The sequence below is a fragment of the Sphaerodactylus townsendi genome, linkage group LG01 (genome assembly GCF_021028975.2).
Source record: "Sphaerodactylus townsendi isolate TG3544 linkage group LG01, MPM_Stown_v2.3, whole genome shotgun sequence".
NCBI classification, from domain to species: domain Eukaryota; kingdom Metazoa; phylum Chordata; class Lepidosauria; order Squamata; family Sphaerodactylidae; genus Sphaerodactylus; species Sphaerodactylus townsendi.
In genome coordinates, this window is record NC_059425.1 from 56,009,945 (window position 1) to 56,026,715 (window position 16,771).

General features: G+C 42.9%; 1 protein-coding gene across 6 annotated transcripts in view; it reads right to left on the bottom strand.

Moving 5' to 3' along the window:
- Nucleotides 1-64: 64 nt before the first annotated feature.
- PACC1 (proton activated chloride channel 1) overlaps nucleotides 65-16,771 on the bottom strand; it is a 29,203-nt gene continuing 12,496 nt past the window's right edge. For 4 of the 6 annotated variants that reach the window (XM_048488050.1, XM_048487965.1, XM_048488140.1 and 1 more), the window contains 7 exons: nucleotides 14,815-14,905; nucleotides 14,008-14,205; nucleotides 12,406-12,560; nucleotides 11,136-11,278; nucleotides 6,711-6,855; nucleotides 3,911-4,015; nucleotides 65-1,385 (listed from right to left, as the gene is read on the bottom strand). In XM_048488050.1, the coding sequence (XP_048344007.1) occupies nucleotides 1,224-1,385; nucleotides 3,911-4,015; nucleotides 6,711-6,855; nucleotides 11,136-11,278; nucleotides 12,406-12,560; nucleotides 14,008-14,205; nucleotides 14,815-14,893 (987 nt within the window). In that variant the 5' untranslated portion in view covers nucleotides 14,894-14,905 and the 3' untranslated portion in view covers nucleotides 65-1,223. Of the gene's footprint in view, nucleotides 1,386-3,910; nucleotides 4,016-6,710; nucleotides 6,856-11,135; nucleotides 11,279-12,405; nucleotides 12,561-14,007; nucleotides 14,206-14,763; nucleotides 14,906-16,771 lie in introns of those variants that run through there. The other 2 variants (XM_048488329.1, XM_048488416.1) reach the window with 2 other exon arrangements.

Consider the following 16,771-nt stretch of genomic DNA (forward strand, 5'->3'; position numbering starts at 1 on the left):
ATTGTAGAAATCAGTAATTGCCTAATGAGCTAATAATTTTTTTAAAAAACTGCACACAAATGAAACACTTTAAACATGTACATTTTTAATCACAACGGAATGCTTGATTAAATTCCAGCGCTTTCAGTGTTCTGTCCTGCAGAAATGGATCCTTATGACCATTTACCTCTCTGAAACAGTGCAAACCTTTAGCACTCCATATTAGTGATATTCTTGGATACTGCAAATTGTGTCTTAACAAGAAGTTTGATGGTCAAACTTACCGTGTTTGCAGGTGTGACCAGCGGGTGTGAGTTTTCATCCAGTCTGTTTGGTTAGCATTAAATGTCTGCTTTGGAGTTTAGAGATTTAGTTTAGGGAGTGTAGAGATTATCACAATAGCTCATTAGAATGTTAGTGTGAAATAGAAATTACCATTTTTTTTAAAAAAAGCCCTCCAGTGGCACAGTGGGGAAAATGGTACACAGTGGGGAAAATGTCTGTACAAAAAACTGCTTGCCCTGTTGTGAAGGAATAGAGTGAAGCAACTTGCTGAATGGTGAACAAATAATTATTTGTCTGCCATTGGAAAACAAGATGTGAGCCAAACCAGCTGATGTTGGAGCATCAATGCTTTCCCCTCCTGATAAGCCTGTTCAACACAGCCATGTAGGAACAGATCTGTAACATACGGCCTTACACTGGATCAGGCCAATAGTTCACTTATCTTGGTAATGTTCACTCTAATTGAAGCACATCTTGAAGCCAAGAACCCCTTGGGCCTTGAAGTAGGCATCTTTCTCCCTGAGATATTAACTTGAAAATGCTGGAGCCCAACCTCAGACCACAGGATTAACTAATTACCATTGGGTTTCCTGGTAGAGACAACCAGCTTTAAGATGGGCAGGAATCTTAACTTAGAAACAAGTCTTAATTTTGCTTTACCCATAAAGACTTGCCTGTAAATACTAGATTGTACATTCTATTACAAAAGGTTAACTACATTCTACTTTGTCATCACTTGGTAAAGAAGCTGACATATAAAAATAGATTGAACCTGGACAGGAGTTCTTTCAAAGTTGATCTTCCAAAACTTCAAGCGTTTGGATGTGATACTCCAGTGAAACAAGTAGGCCTGACAATGCAGTTTCTTTGTGCAGGTCAACTGCTTCCATACTGATTTACCTTCAAGTCATTTGATTATCCAGTGGAGTACAGAACTTTCCCAGTAGTATTGATGGTCCTCAGCTGATATGGTTCAGGACCTGACTTCTTCTCTTGAGGTGCCGTTTTCGGATTTTTATGATCCATTTCACACTTAGTTTAGCAAAATCAGCTGCTTTAAATAAAGCCAAGAAGATGCCACAGAGAATTGCTATCATGTTCCAGGGATTTGCTGTTACAATCTATGAAAACAAAACAACTTGTGATTTTTAAGCTATTAAACTTGTACTGTAAATATTTTCCATAGGTGTATGCTTTCAGACCTTTGGGCCAAAGTGATTTGATGGTTTACCTGTTTCACACAGGAGCCTTCTTGCATAAGAGTTCCCTTCCTCCCATTCTTACCCCCCACCCCACTTGTCTAGATGAAAAGACCTGTACACCAGTGGCAAGGGAGATGAGAATAGGTTGCCCTCCAGAACAGCAGTTGCGGCAGCTAGTCTTGTTCACACGGCTGTTTTACAAATCTAAAAACTCCCTATCGGGGAAAATGGACAATTGTAATAGGTCCACAGAGCTCTGTTTTTATTTCATGTGGTCAAAGCTTCTTCAGCCACCCTGCACACATTCCTGAATGCATTCTACAATATGAAACATGCAGGTGCCTCCTTGTTCTGGAAAAGTGTGTGAATCCTGGATTTTGCCCTCTCATGGAAGGAAGAGCAGAAGAAAGAAAGCTCTTCATATTTTCTGTATGCCTTGACATATATGAAGCGTGACTGTCTGTGACTTAAAGATTTTTCTTTAAGGTCTCAAGCAAAGTTGTTTCCTAGCCTGCTAATGAAGACAGTTTAACCAGAATTGCAAAAGACTGCACCAGGAGCAAGATATGCACTTATTGCTGAACCTCCTGGGACAGAACTAAATAGGCTTTTTGCCTGTTTTAATGTCTGGCCAAAAACATAAGCATAGAAGTTGGCAGAGATGTGCACCTGGAAATTAAGTAATCCAAATATTAATTTCCTTTTGATATGGTTAATCTGATTGCTAAAAGTTTGGAAATTTTGGGTCTGCATTGGCTGTCCATGGTGAGAGCAGCAACAAGAGGGCCTCTGTAAATACGCTGACACTGGGATGTCTTCCAACCAGAAGAACTAGCAGATGTTCCTCCTGAAAAATGTCCCAACAGGCATTTCAGTGCAAAGCCTTTGCATTTTTGATTGCTCACTGCATTGTGCTTTGTTGGCTTTAGGATAGCTTTGATTTTGTTTGTGAGAAGGAAGATGTGTTGCTATTCCATTTTCTGCTCTGGTGTTTTGCCTGCAGCAGTGGCCACTGCCAGCTTAACTGTTGAGTGTGTTGCTCGTGCATGTGCAGACAACATGTTTTTAAATTTGGGGGTATGTAAAGCCCAATGTATTTTAAAAACTTTTTAAAAATCTCAGATGTTTCTGCACACCTGGGGAATAGCCCAAGTTTCCAGAAAAATCTATTTAGCATTGGTGTAGTCCTGGACTTCAGATTTAGGTATCCACAGATGTCAGCCACACATTGCTATTAAACAGATGTTTTAGTCCTACAATGTGTACATTCAATTTTTTGTTTAAAAATAAACATGCAACCTCTCCTTAAAAATCCATGCAAAGAGGCTACCCAGTGCAGCTTCCTTCTGTTTGTTTTATATGTGAGCTTGTTCATTGCTTATAAATCAGGGATGTGGTCTGAAACTGGGCGGTCAAGATGATTGCTCAGTGGGGGGAGGCTATAATCCCTGACAACACGAATGTCACTAGTGGAGAATTCCAGCCATTAAAAACTCAGTAGAAAAACAAAACAAAACCCAGAAGAACAAGTATAAATAACTAGAAAGAAAAACCACTCCAAAACTTTGTGTGTTCAAGATCACAACATTTAACACAGTTTCTCTCAAAAAGCAAACAGGGCTATGTATGGTATTTGTGGTTATGAAGACAAAGTAGGAGTCTGTTTTCAAAATGTATAGCTGGCTTTCCCACAAAAAAGTGGCAAGTTATCAGAAGCTGTGCTGCCTCTGGCTCCTATAGGAAATTAAAGGATGCTACTCAGAGGCATAGCTCCAAGGGGGCAGGGGGGGCGTGATGCACCGGGCGCGTGCCCCTGTGGGGGTGTGGTGAGGGCGTTCCAGTGGGGAAGGCGCACCAGTGCACCAGGTGCTTTCCCCCCTTGCTACAGCTCTGATGCTGCTGCCAGAAGGGTGGCCTTTTTTGCTGATGATGCTACACTATTGGTGGTTGGTGACTTTATTGAAAGCATCACAGAAAGGCCAGAAGCAGCAGGAGCTGGAAAAGCCAGCTGTAGAGAAATTAAAAGGGCTTCCTTTGTGTTGTCTCCCCTGCCCAACGTACACCAGTTTATAGGAAACATTTTCTCCTTTTCCCATTCTTTGGATTTCTAGAATCTCAATCTTTTATTCTCTCTAAACTAAAAGGAACAGTATTTGCTTCAGAAGTTAGATGAGGAAAGGGAAAAGGGTTGTGCACAGAAGAGCTATTCATTTGGCAGAAGCACATTTGTCAGCAAATCCTTCTTTGAATGATACGGTCCTAGTCTACATAAGCGCTCAAACTCAACCCTGATGACATTGTTCCAGTTATTGATGTAACTTTTTCTAGAAGTTCAGCATTATGGGGACTAGAATACCAAAATTCAGACATGACACCTACAAGTAGCCACAGTGTTGGAAATTACTGTGTTTTTAAAAAATCCCCACACAACAAAGTCTACTCACGTCTTGAACTTCCTGGATAAAAGGATCTTTCCATTCAAACACCACAAAAAACAGTTGGTCTCCCACTGCCTGTGTCCTCCGTTCAATGTAGTTAACCACACTAATCTAACAATAGGGTAAGAAGAAGATTTTGCCATTATTTGTACCGGTTTCAGAGTATACATTACTTCTAAGGGGCTAGGAGTTGCACAGAACATTATCACCTGAAAAACTCTCTTCATTAAAAGCTCTCCCCTACAGAGGGATAACATGAGAAACTGCGGGGAGGAGGGATGCATTCTCGCCCCTACCTATTTCATTATTGCCTCAAACAACAGAGGGCATCTTATAGGGGGAACAGTGGCAGGGTGTGCAAACATCCAGTTTGGAAAAAATTGTGAAGGATTCCTAGCACCCTGACTATAAACTGCTTTTGGAGAGAGGGAAAGAGGTGGGTGGGAAGGAAGCTGAGCTGTTGGGTTTAAGTCTAGTTCAATCTCAGGCAAAGGAATGAAATCATGGCCTCTTCTTCAATGTCTTCCTCCCCTGCCTCCCATGTGTTCTGGCTGCTGTGAAGAGAGGTCTGGATGTGCTTGCTGTACTCTAGGTTGGAAGCTTAGGCAGGTAAAGGAACAAGAGACCACATGGTTGAAGGGTGCTGTTGAAGATACAGAATACCATTCCAGGTTGTCATCTGGTAAACTTCCCTTCCCAAGGGACAATTAGTTTAGCTGAGATAAATATTTCACACTTAGGAGAAAGAAGATGTCCATCTTTATCTCTTGTCCTTAGACAAAATTGTTTCACTTGATCATACCAGCTACATGTCATATCTTTATTACTTTTTTCCTGGTACTAGATAACTTCCATTATAGGCTCATCACCAATCTTACTTCATCCTGCCACCAGAAAGAATAGCATGTTTACACCTTTAATACAATACCTGATTTGGGGGCACTGAAGTGCAGGGGATCCTTCTGTATTCATTTCTGGACTCTTTATTTTGGGATGACTTTATCATCTCAAGCATTCTTGGTCTCTGACATTCCATACATGGTAGCTACTTCTAGAAAAAAGGATGCAGGCAGGGATAGGTCCCTCCAAAAGACTCAGTTGTTCCTTCCAAATAAGCTACAGCTGTAGACTCAAGTATGTGTGGCTTCTAAAGCAGGCAATGTGCACACAAAATGAATGATTTCCTGCTGCTCACAGCTGCCTGATGCCACTAATTTGGCAGAAGCTTCATTTTCAAATGTCAAGCTGAGTAACAATTAGCTTTATTTTTTGGCTCTGTCATTGTTAACAATGCAATGACCTACAGGTTTTCACCTCCAGCATAAAAGGATCCAAGTCTACAAAACATTTTGGTTGTCACGTGTCATGATGATTTGCTGTAGAACTCCTCAGTGGTGGTAGGAAGCTCTGGAGCTAGGAGTTCCCATCTTAGTGTCAAAAATGGCCCTCCTCCCCTGTTCAGGGAGGTGAACTCATACACAGCTTGTGAGAAACAAATCAAGCCACCCACCCTGAAAACCTTTGGCAGCCTTATGCATACACCGAGCATCTGGCTACCACACTGCACCTGTGCTCAGCTGCCACCCCCAAAGAGGTTTCCTGGCAGTGTGGGGAAGGCAAAAAGCCTCCCAGTTTCGGGAAGCCTCGATGGGCAGCACCAGACTTACGCCACCGGTGCAACTCTGGCAAAGGTTGGGAGGGAGCTGACTAACATCAACTCCTCCCCCACCACCACTATGCTGGCAGCAGCGGAGGTGCAGGGACACTGCAGTAGTGTCCTGCACCATGTCCCACCACCAGGGGAGGGCAGCAGCTGAACAGTCGCAGTTTCATCCCTTCGCCGGGATAAGCGCCCCAGAGAAGATGAATCCGCTCCCCGTGGTGAATTTGCCCCCCCCTCCCCCGGGTCAGTTTCTGTGGGAGAGGAGGTTTGGCATTCCAGTCTAAACAGGTCTATTGCTATGGCAGGATGATCAGGGTTAAAAAGGCTTAATATGTCTGAATGGCTGAAAATCTCTTTTCGGGTTTTGGAATGCCACAACCTTAACAAGAAAGGCAAAGAAACGTCAGACACAATTTGAACTTACAGCTCTGTGTTTTTGCTTGAGTTGACTAAAGCAGGTAGAGCTACTTGTCGTGGGAACTGGATGTAAATTGCTGGGACTTTTCTTTTGAAGGAATGAGTTTTATACACACTTTACATGTAAGCAGATAATGAAGACATTGTTAACCTCCTGTTCTCTCTCATTCAAGGGCAACTAAACTTTGTAGCACTGGCAGCCAACTTCCTGCTGCTCACAGAAGTGTGCATGAAATCGGGAAAAGTGCAAAATCATGAAACCACTAAAGCTGGGCTTACGACTGCCACGGACTTACCAGATGGGCCTGAAGATCTCCCAGAATTACAATTGATCTCCAGACAACAGAAAAGTTCCTCTAGGAAAAATGACTACTTTGGAGGGTAGGTTCTATGACCATGGTGGTGAACTTTTGGCACTCCAGATGTTATGGACTACAATTCCCATCAGCCCCTGCCAGCATGGCCAATTAGCTATGCTGGCAAGGGCTGATGGGAATTGTAGTCCATAACATCTGGCTGGGGGCTGATGGGAATTGTAGTCCATGAACATCTGGGGCGCCAGAACTGGACACCCTTGTGCTATACCGTTTTGTCCAACCTGATAAGCTTTTGGAGCTGTTCCTCTTAGCAAAGCAGGCTGCAGGAAGGACATCACAGGAATTCGTGAACAGCGAAAGATATACTTGTTGCCCGACACGACTAAGAAGCTGCATTAGACCACTTTACCTCCTGTCTGAATTCAACTGTCTCTCTGCCTTCTTCTTCTTTCGTCTTCACCAAAGACATTTTGACCCAGGTTCGAAAACCACCAGAGAATTTCCAGCTGGAGTAGGAGGTTTCACGCCTCTTCATAAATTCTGACTTGTTTGGACTGTAGTGGGAAAAGGCAAGGAAAAGTAAAATACATATTGCTATGTAGGATTCATTGCCTTGAGGGGAGCAAAACACTGCAAGGTGTCACAGACCAGATTTTCCACGCAATCTTTTCTTTTTCACCTCCTTCACAGCTAAGCAGCAAAAGGATCTCAAAGGCAGCCTGAGCGCACATGGATAAATTACTCCCCCAGATCAAAAATATACGACATCACAGCTTAGGTGAACTAGTGCTCAAAATATAGTGCCTGAACAAACTTGGTTGCACACTTTTAAGAACAGACCCTCTGTATTCCTCAGAGCTCCAAGAGAGAGACCATCAACTATGATGAATAATTCAGTTCCATATTTTTAATTGCAATCTGTTGCCCAAGCTCTGTCTCGAAGAGAATGTTTCTCAAAAATAGAATGCATCTACACAGTATGTTTAATCTGATCCTATGCCTATTTTTCTGTAAAGAATAGCTTTGTAGTACAAAAGCTGGCTACTGCTCAAGCTCTGTTTGAAAACAGGTTGAATAATGTTTTCATCCAAGTTGATTTGGCAAGGGTGAGGGAGGTTAAAATAGCCCCAGGGTACTGTTAACTTCTGTAACGTGCGCATGGATTTAATTTCAGTCCCCTGTTAGGCAGCATTCCACAACTCCATTTTCAGTTAATACCAGTGTGCTCTGTATGGTCATCATAGAAACTGGGAAACTCTCATTTCTGCAGGGATGATGTACATGCGAAGACAACCCATTAGGAGAGCAGTGTCCACACACTCTGTGGCTGTGCTCTCCCACCCAACCACAATTACAACAGGTGCACGGACAAGACCAAATAGGGAGGCTGCACCAGTATAGGCCCCTCTCTCACTACTGGGGCCGGCAGCCCTCACAAGCCAGGCAGCTTCTGTACTCCCCAGGGCCGCCCAGTGGCAACAACTCTGGATCTACGTCTCCTGTGCCCCCAGGTCCCACCAACAAGGTGGTGTGATGCTACGCGGATTGGGCAGAAGGGAGGCATGAGACAGAAATGCAACTGTTTCCCATCCTCTGCAGAGATGAGCCTTTCCTGATGGTCCTGGAGTGAGATGCATGGCGATGGGTCTGGGGGGACCATGCAGAGGCCACCATACCCCCAGATGCCCTCGCCCTCGGGGATGGCGGCCACTGCATCCCAGCAATGGTCATAAGGGAGCTCAGCTGTTTCTGAGTTTGGAGTTGGCAGCAAGGGCCTGCACTGCTGATGAGGACAGCCTACAACTACATCTATTGTTCTAGTGGATAGATGCTGGGGTGTGTGTGGTAGTCTAGGGCTGGAGTGTCACCAAGGACGTGTCTTGATGGACCCTCCCTCTGTTGTAGGCATGGCTCCCATTTCCTCAATTCAAGCTTACTCCTGTGAATGGCTAAAATCTATTTTGCAGGCAAATTGCTGGATGGAGGGTCTGTCGGCCACCATCATCTTACCACCTTGAGCCATTACATGCTTTGGCAGGGGTGTCTCTGAGAGGCAGGCATGGATGGAAAAAAACTTGGATAGCCTTTCCTGCTCTTTGCAGGCCCCTGAGATGGAAGTGCCTACCTCCTCACTGGCAGCACACTGCAATCTGACCATAGGGGTTATCTTCATCAGTGTTGCTGATGAACGATAATCAGGACTGGGGGAGGTCCAATCCTGTGTTTCAGTTCTGGGTTCTTGTCTCCAAATACTCCAAACTGCTGAGTTCTCACGTATTTTATTGTACAGTTGAAAACAAAGAAATAAACACATTTCTGTTACAGAGATTTCTCAGCCAAGCATGTTCTCTTTATGTTTCTGTTCAGACCTCAAGCCAAAAGATGCTTCCTAGGGCTTGGTACATGGTGGAAATGCCCTCCCTTTGTCTCACTTGCTTTTCAGGTAACTTCCATTTCCTGACATGTGCTTCTAAAATAATTCTTTGCTCCAAACCATTTGGCTGGCCAGTTTGGTTTCTCTGAGGATCAAAGGTTTTAACAGGCTGGTGTGACTTCCTTGTTCCTGTAGCCTGGACCAATTCATCACACTGTCCCTTGGGCTTTCGGGGTTGCTGATGATCCCTTCTCACTTCCCCTGCACCTCTGCAGTCCCCTGATGCTCTGACAGGACCCACCTGCCCGCTATCCTGGTACCCCCTTCAGGATGTGCGGGGGCAGCCTACCCCCGCACATCCTGAATGTGCACGGGTGCACGGGTCAAAAAAAGGGCTGTGAAAATATTTACTGACCCCTCGCATCCTGGACATAAACTGTTTCAACTCTTACCCTCTAAACGTCGCTACAGAGCACTGCACACCAAGACAACTAGACATAAGAACAGTTTTTTCCCGAATGCCATCACTCTGTTAAATAATTCCCTCGATAATGTCAAACTATTTATTATATATTTATTATATAATTACTGCACTACTTTTTTCATCATTCCTATTACCCATCTCCTCCCAATTATGACTGTATGACTATAGCCTGTGCTGACATTTCATTTTATTTTATGATTTTACATTTTATGTTTTTATTACTATTGATTGTTTCCTGATTGCTTACTAGACCTATATGACAATCATTAAGTGCTGTACCTTATGATTCTTGACAAATGTATTTTCTTTTATGTACACTGAGAGCATATGCACCGGAGACAAATTCCTTGTGTGTCCAATCACACTTGGCCAATAAAGATTCTATTCTATTCTATTCTATTCTATTCTATTCTATTCTATTCTATTCTATTCTATTCTATTCTATTCTATTCCCCTTGGTCCTCCTTTGCCTAATCCCTCCTCCTTGCAGCCCCTGGGCTGGCCTCCACATCTCACTCCTTCCTGGTTCCTCCACCCTCATGCTGGCTGTTGCCCAACCTGATGGCCAAGAGCACAAGCCCTCCCCTCCCCATTGGCATTCCTTTCCCCTGGTGCTGCTTTTTTCAGTGCTGTCCGGAGACTGATCACAATGCAACATGCTGTTTTGGGTATGGCTCAGCTACACCATTCCTGAACGTTGCCCAGCTGCTGCACAGTTACCGTTCTTCTGGATAACACTGTCCGTTATTCAGTTTTGCCCACTTCATTCTGAAAAGCTTTTCTATAGAGGCTAATTATAGGTTACCCCAGCAGCCAATGTGAAAATCTCTCGGAAGACAAGTGGATTCTGAAGTAGGATACATACTAAGCTTAATTTATATGGACAGCTTCTAAGCAACCAATTGGACAGAATTCATTCAAATGCAGCATTTTAATCAGTTAGAGGTTCATTTTGCAGCCTGCCAAAAGGTACTGCATTCTGCTTTGTTTCCTAGAATGATAAAGTTTCTTCATGCATACACACATGTTGAAAGGACAAATGCAGCTTATGTATTATGGTGCAAGTGGACATGTACATTAAAGGACTGCTTCCCAGCCCTTTTCCAGTTATGATCCAAAGGCAGTTGCTAGAGTGGAGCCAACAGGGAAAAGCTAAAGCCAGCCGGCCCCTGGTGCTATTCTGATCCTGGCCTCAGCAAGGCTTGGATCGAGCTTTAAACTGCAGACTGGAAACCTGCAGTGTAAAGCTGGACCCGGGTGAGCTGAGGCCAGCATCAAACCACATGGCTGGTTACACTAAGCCAGGGTTAAATGGAAGTCTGGGAAACAAAAGGCATTTCCTTGCCACAGATTTTAAATGACTGTAACTGATTTCTTCTCCCCCAAGCTACTCCTGGAACAGCTGTTTAGGAAAGAGGTAGGGACCAGATATCCCTAGCACAGAATTTTCAGCACTATCATGCAGCTATAATTCCCAAGACTTTTAGAGGCATCACGAGAGTGAAACTGGAACAAAAGGATATTCCTCTGTACAGCAGATCCACCCAAAGAGTGGATCTCCAGCTTTTTGCAGAACAATCCCTCCTGTGCCACATGTGCTGACTCCACAAACCTCAGAACCACAGCCTATCTAAAATAGCATGCAAAAAACACAGCAAGCCCAGATCAACATAGTGGAGATGCAAACACAAGATTTCATCATTTTGTACCAGTAAAATACCTTTTTGTGTAGAAAATGAGTGCATCAGAGTGTTGAATTTCAGTTTATCACCCGATTCAGCAAGGTACAGCCATGTGCACATAAGTTAGGCAACTACAGATGCACAACCCCATCTGAACTGCAGTGCAGTGCTCATTGGGTCCTATTGATTTGGCAGGATGTATTTTGATGTAGCTGAGAATGGAGGCCCATAAGCACTACATGTGCACATTTGGAACCAGGCTGTATTTTTATTGGATAGAAAACATGACTATACCTGTTGAGGAATTCTTGGTAAGAGGAAAAGAGTAGATAGTCTATTGCGCTGAAATCCTGGTCTGTTTCATTTAGGTGGAACTGCATGAATACCAGTTCCCGTTTCTTCACATCACGAGGTCCTTGGACGATCACAGCATGTTTCTATGAGCACAAGGAGCACAGAAGACATATGCAAAAAGTTTACAAAAGGAAATCTTGGCCTCCTAAGTTTTATGTTCAATACAATACAAAAAGGCCAGTCTTTTCACATAACTGAAGGTGTAAGAACTACTGGCAAACCAAGCAAAAGGAAATTAGATTGCCTGAGTGAGTAATGGAACTTTGAGGAATTTGTTCAATGCATTTCAGGTGCACAAATCACTCCATAGCGGTTATTTAGTGATCCTTATGACAGTTTGCTATGGCAGGCTATCATCATCATCATCTACACATTACAGCCGGGCACTGAAACTGAGCAAAAAGAGTATCCAAAGTTGGTACAGTTGATGGCCGATCAATTCAGCATGCTTACTCTTGCGTACATGCGCTCACTCTCTATATGTAATGGGCAAATCCATTTGCCACTGAAGGAAAGGAGTCAAGGTTTTCCAGTTCAGCCTGAATCCACCAAAACCTGCTGCCTGGACAGAGTCCACAGTGGGGTAAACAACTTTCTGCACGGAGCAATGGTGCTACTGAGCCATCCTCACTTCAAACGATCCATATCTGCTCAGCCTGAGATTCCACAGCCATCACCTCCAAGACTTTAACTACAGATAATGGTGTCTTTAAACGAGGGTTCATTCCATTGCTATGTGAAGTAAGGAGGCGGGTGTAACTTAAAGAGCTACATGACTGAGTTTGAAATGAGTTAACAGCTTTTCTGCCTGTGGTTTCCCCTCCAGCCAGGCCCTCTTCCAGTACTGAAGCTCATGCAGGAAAAATTGAAGAGCAGTAGGTAATGGAGGAAGGGGGGGATCCACATTCCTGTCCGGGTGCTCTTTTGGTTCCCCAAAGAGGCACCTCTGTTTTACATGTAATTTGAGCAGACTTGTGTTTAAATTTGTGAATTTGCCACCCTCATGCACAGTATATTAGGCAAATGGAGACATAATTAAGTAGATTTCACATATGCATCAGCAAAGAATTTTTATCCACTTCTAACTTATTTAATTAAAGTACCATGCATAGCAAGCTAAATTGACAAACAAAAACTAAGCTGGGAAAGTTTCAAAGCAGTGGAACATCAACAATGTCTCTAGAGCTTGGTTGTTCACTTAAATTATTACCTTGGTTTGATTAGTAAAGGGATCTGTGTAGTTGACTCTTTGAATAGTGCATTCAATTTTTCCTGGCTGACCTGGGTTGACCAGAGGCAAAATATAATCATAGTAATGATGCTTACAGGTCAGCAGTTCAGCCTTGCCTGGATAGAGGGCAATGCCTATAGTGGGGATAAACAATGGAAGGCAAACATTATATACCTCATAAACTGGGCTAGACACAGGTCTTTGTAAACATCACACACGCACCGATATTACTAAAAATGCAGTCAACTTCATGTGCTATGAAATTCTGAACAGGCAAAATCTGAGGCTCCAATTGGGGACTTCTGGGTGTTAAAGCTATGCCTGCTTGTCAGGGAACTTCTTTTTTGGATGCAGGGGCTTCAAATTTTGGCTTCAGCAATACTTACCGCTACATCTTCTCCTCATAGGGATGTGTCCAAAAAAAACTCAGCCCCTGCCATTCCACGGTCTTGTGCAACAGCATCAAGACAGTCTGGCACCCAGACACTTGGCCACCACAGTTTTGAAGATCCATTCTGTTTTCTCAGTTATGCTAATACACAAAGAATGGAGGGAGACTAGGATGGTTAGATAGAAGAATAAAATCTTATCCTTATTATACAGCTAATGAATATACATATATTTATATTCAGGGCCAACTTGTGGATTGGGTTATCTTCCATTTTGCTGGCTGCTGAGAAAGGGATGCCACAGTTCACAGAACCACCTTCTTACACTGCAAACCAGGTAAGAGTGAAACCACCATACAACAGTGCCTCTCCCAGAAAGGCCAGTAATACAATAGATCTGGAGATTCAACATGGTCATCCTTTTCCAGTCTCTTTCCCACAAGTCATTTACTAGGACAACCACAGTCATCCCTGTCTTAAACGATGGCCTGTTGCAGTTTCAGCGAAGCTAGCGTCAAATGAATTTAGATAATCAAGTTCAACTCACAACTCCTACAGCTGGTAAGTCACTGCCTGCTCAATCACTCTGGTTGAGAAAAGGAAGGTGGGAAGTACAGGAAAAGATCTGTAACTGCTAAATATAAGCATTTTAAGCCCTATTTATTTCAATGCAAGAGAGTTAAGCGTATGATTAACCAATGTTGAAACCACAAAAGGGGTTTGAGGCAAGACAGAATCAAATGATGACTTCAGGACACAGAGAAAGTTGTACTACAGGTTTTAAGGGGAAGAGGAAAACTCAAGCTGCAGTCACCATTTTTGACAGCAGTCTTCTGCATCTTGTAACATTAAATTCTGCCCTTCAGGTTCTGCTGAAGAGTACCTAAACAGTGTGTCCACACACAAAACATAAACTACTCACTGCCATGACTCCGACCTCAGGGGACCTGTGACAGAATTTTCAGCACCATAACAAAGTTCTCAAGGTTGCTTGGGGAAAGAAACGACTGGTTTACAGAGGAAGTGTTTAAGTGACCGCACATGTAGCAAAAGCCCTGCAACCCAACATAATACCAACCTGAGTAATACTAAACTCAAAAAACAGTCAAGTGTCAGTCTGTGGACATCTAAAGAGAAGTTCCACAGACTGTGTGGTTTCCCCCCAAACAGATGGTTTAGCTTCCAGACTTACCAGGAGCATCATAAAAAGGCACTTCCTTGTAAGAGACGGACATCACAGGGTGCTTGAGCTTTTCTCGAAAGTCAGCAATGGTTTGGTAGACTAGGAAAACAGCTACAGCCATAAGCAGGAGGTAAATGAAGAGAAGAATGACTGAGAAGACATTCTTCAGGCAGGACTTGCTGAAACGCACTGAACCGCTGCTGCTGTCTAGGAATAAATCATGCATCTGAGTCAGAATTTCAAGATGTTCCATGTTTAAAATGTGAGAGCATGATGCTGAGTTGCCACCCTGCTTTCCTCTTTAAAACTCTTTAGAAAAGCCTTTGGCTCCTCAGTATGATTGTTTTGTGGGTGGCCTTGAATTGCAAAGCTTTTTTTTCTGTTGACTGTTTTAATGTTGTTGCTTTTAGGATTATATTTTTTGTTCAGCTTTGTTGCTGTTAACCATCTTGGGTTCCAGTTGTCTGGGAGAAAGGCAAATTTTAATTGTTTAAAATAAAGAGAAAAATATGTATTGCAAGCAGGGCACAGATTAGCCCATTACAGGGGCGGTACGACTTCTGTGCCCAATTGCTACAAGTCTATCACAGCCAGACTGCATTTCAAGAGAGTCTCTGCAATGTCGCATTATAAGCCATTCTGCCACCTGCTCCTTCGTGCAAGTGGCTCTGATATTCTTTGATGTCTACTATCCGCTGGCCTCAGAGAAGTGATATTATCTTATTAGTTTCTTGTCAAGAAAAAAACAGGGCCCAGGGCACTCACTTAATCACATTACTGATTATACTTGAGAACCTTTAGATCAGCAGTCTTCACCTGGAAGGATAGTTGACCTGATATCGTCTTCATCCACTTCTTCTATTCCTGCCACTAGGCCAGAAGCTACTTGTTCCATATCTTCATTAAGCTTCAAATTAAAAAAAAAATACAGAGCCATCACTGAGTGGCAGAGTGAACACAGCACTGCACTTCCATTCATCCAACTTCTGTCAGTTGCTTGGTAAAAGACCTTGGACAAGCAATACTCCAGTCCAACGACATATGGTTACATGGAAGTCACTTAAAACAGCCCCCATGTCAGGCTGCTCTAAAGGCTGCTCTGAAGACTCTCCAATGTGTGGAGAGTCTTCAGACCCTGCTAACCACCAACCATACCTAAAGGTTCTCCCATCATCAGGAAAAATCCCTCTAGTGAACTACTTTATAGGTTATGGAGGCTGTGTAGCGAAATGGCTTCTGCACAATCACACTTACAGACCAATCTTCAGCCTCTTTGGTAACTTATTACTGGACTGCCTTCTTTTGGATTAAAATGCCCACTTGTTGAGGTCCTGCTCTGAGTTCCCCTGGGTCTCTCATACTACACTGCCCTTATACATTGGAACGCCTTCCCCAAACATATCTATATGGCACCAACTTGAATATCTTTTAGATGCCAAATGAAAGCAGGTTTATTTACTAACTCTATTTGTGGGCTTTAGCTATGCATAATATTTAATAATCCTGATTAAAGTTTGGGAAGACATTCATTAGCTATAGAAGTTTTGTCTTTTACATAAGCCTCACTGGATAGAAACCTTTATACAAATTAAAAATACGGGTGAAATCAAGAGAGTACTGTAATGCAATGTACACTGATCTCTCCTCAAAATCAATTCAGAAATTCCAGTTGGTGCAAAATGCCACAATTCAGCTATTATCTGGAGCTAGTAATTCATCTTGAGTTCCAGTGAGAAAGGCATATACCGTATATACTCGTGTATAAGTCGAGTTTTCAGCCCATTTTTTGTGCTGAAAAAGCCCCCCTTGACTTATACACAAGTCAGCTGTATTTCAAAAAATATTGTAGGGTTTTTACTTTGTCGGCCACCAGGGGGCACAGTATTTAAGCTAGCAGCACCAAAATGTCAGGATATCATCAGGTGACATTCCTGATGATACCAGCCAAGTTTGGTACAGGGGGTCCAAAGTTATGGACCCCAAAGGGTGTGTCCCATCCCCCATTGTTTCCAATGGAAGCTAATAGTAGATGGGGCTACATTTCATAACTTTGGACCCCCTGAACCAAACTTCACCAAACCTGGGTGGTATCATCAGGAGGGTCTCCTAAAGATACTCTGAAATGTTGGTACTGCTAACATAAACATTCCTCTCCTGACAGGTTGTGTGAATGTCCCTTCTAAAATGACACCTGCCATGTGCAATTTTTAAAGTATGTACACTAAAAATAATGAACTATTCTTTTAAAAAGCAGGGTAGTTTTGAGTCACAGTGAACAGGCATGTTCATTCCAGTTTTTATTGTAAGATCCATTGTTTAAAACCCTTCCTTCCAAAAAAGCTAAGGTTTTTGTACTTTTAAAGTTATTGTTGATACCATATTGTTCTTGTTGACCCTCTTTTCCACTTAAAGAGCTAGTTTACTGTTTTTCTTTGAAATAAATATTCAAAAACATTTAACCTACCGATGCCTCAATTTATATAACTTTATTGGTATCCATTGGTACATACATTCGCCGTGGTGCGCATGCCTTTAGCAGTGTCAGTGTTTAGACTGCCCTCTTTTTCCAGAAGTGAAGCCCCTGACTGCCAACATGAAGGTACAGCCCATGCCCAGCAATTCATTTAATTAGTTAAAATGCACTGCCAGATTCACACTGACTGACTTCATACACTACCAGCACATCATCTTACCCCAAAAGATCCTTGCGATGACCACTCTTCTTGTTTTGTGAACAAATACATGTGCAAAATACTGTCTATTTATTCCTTTC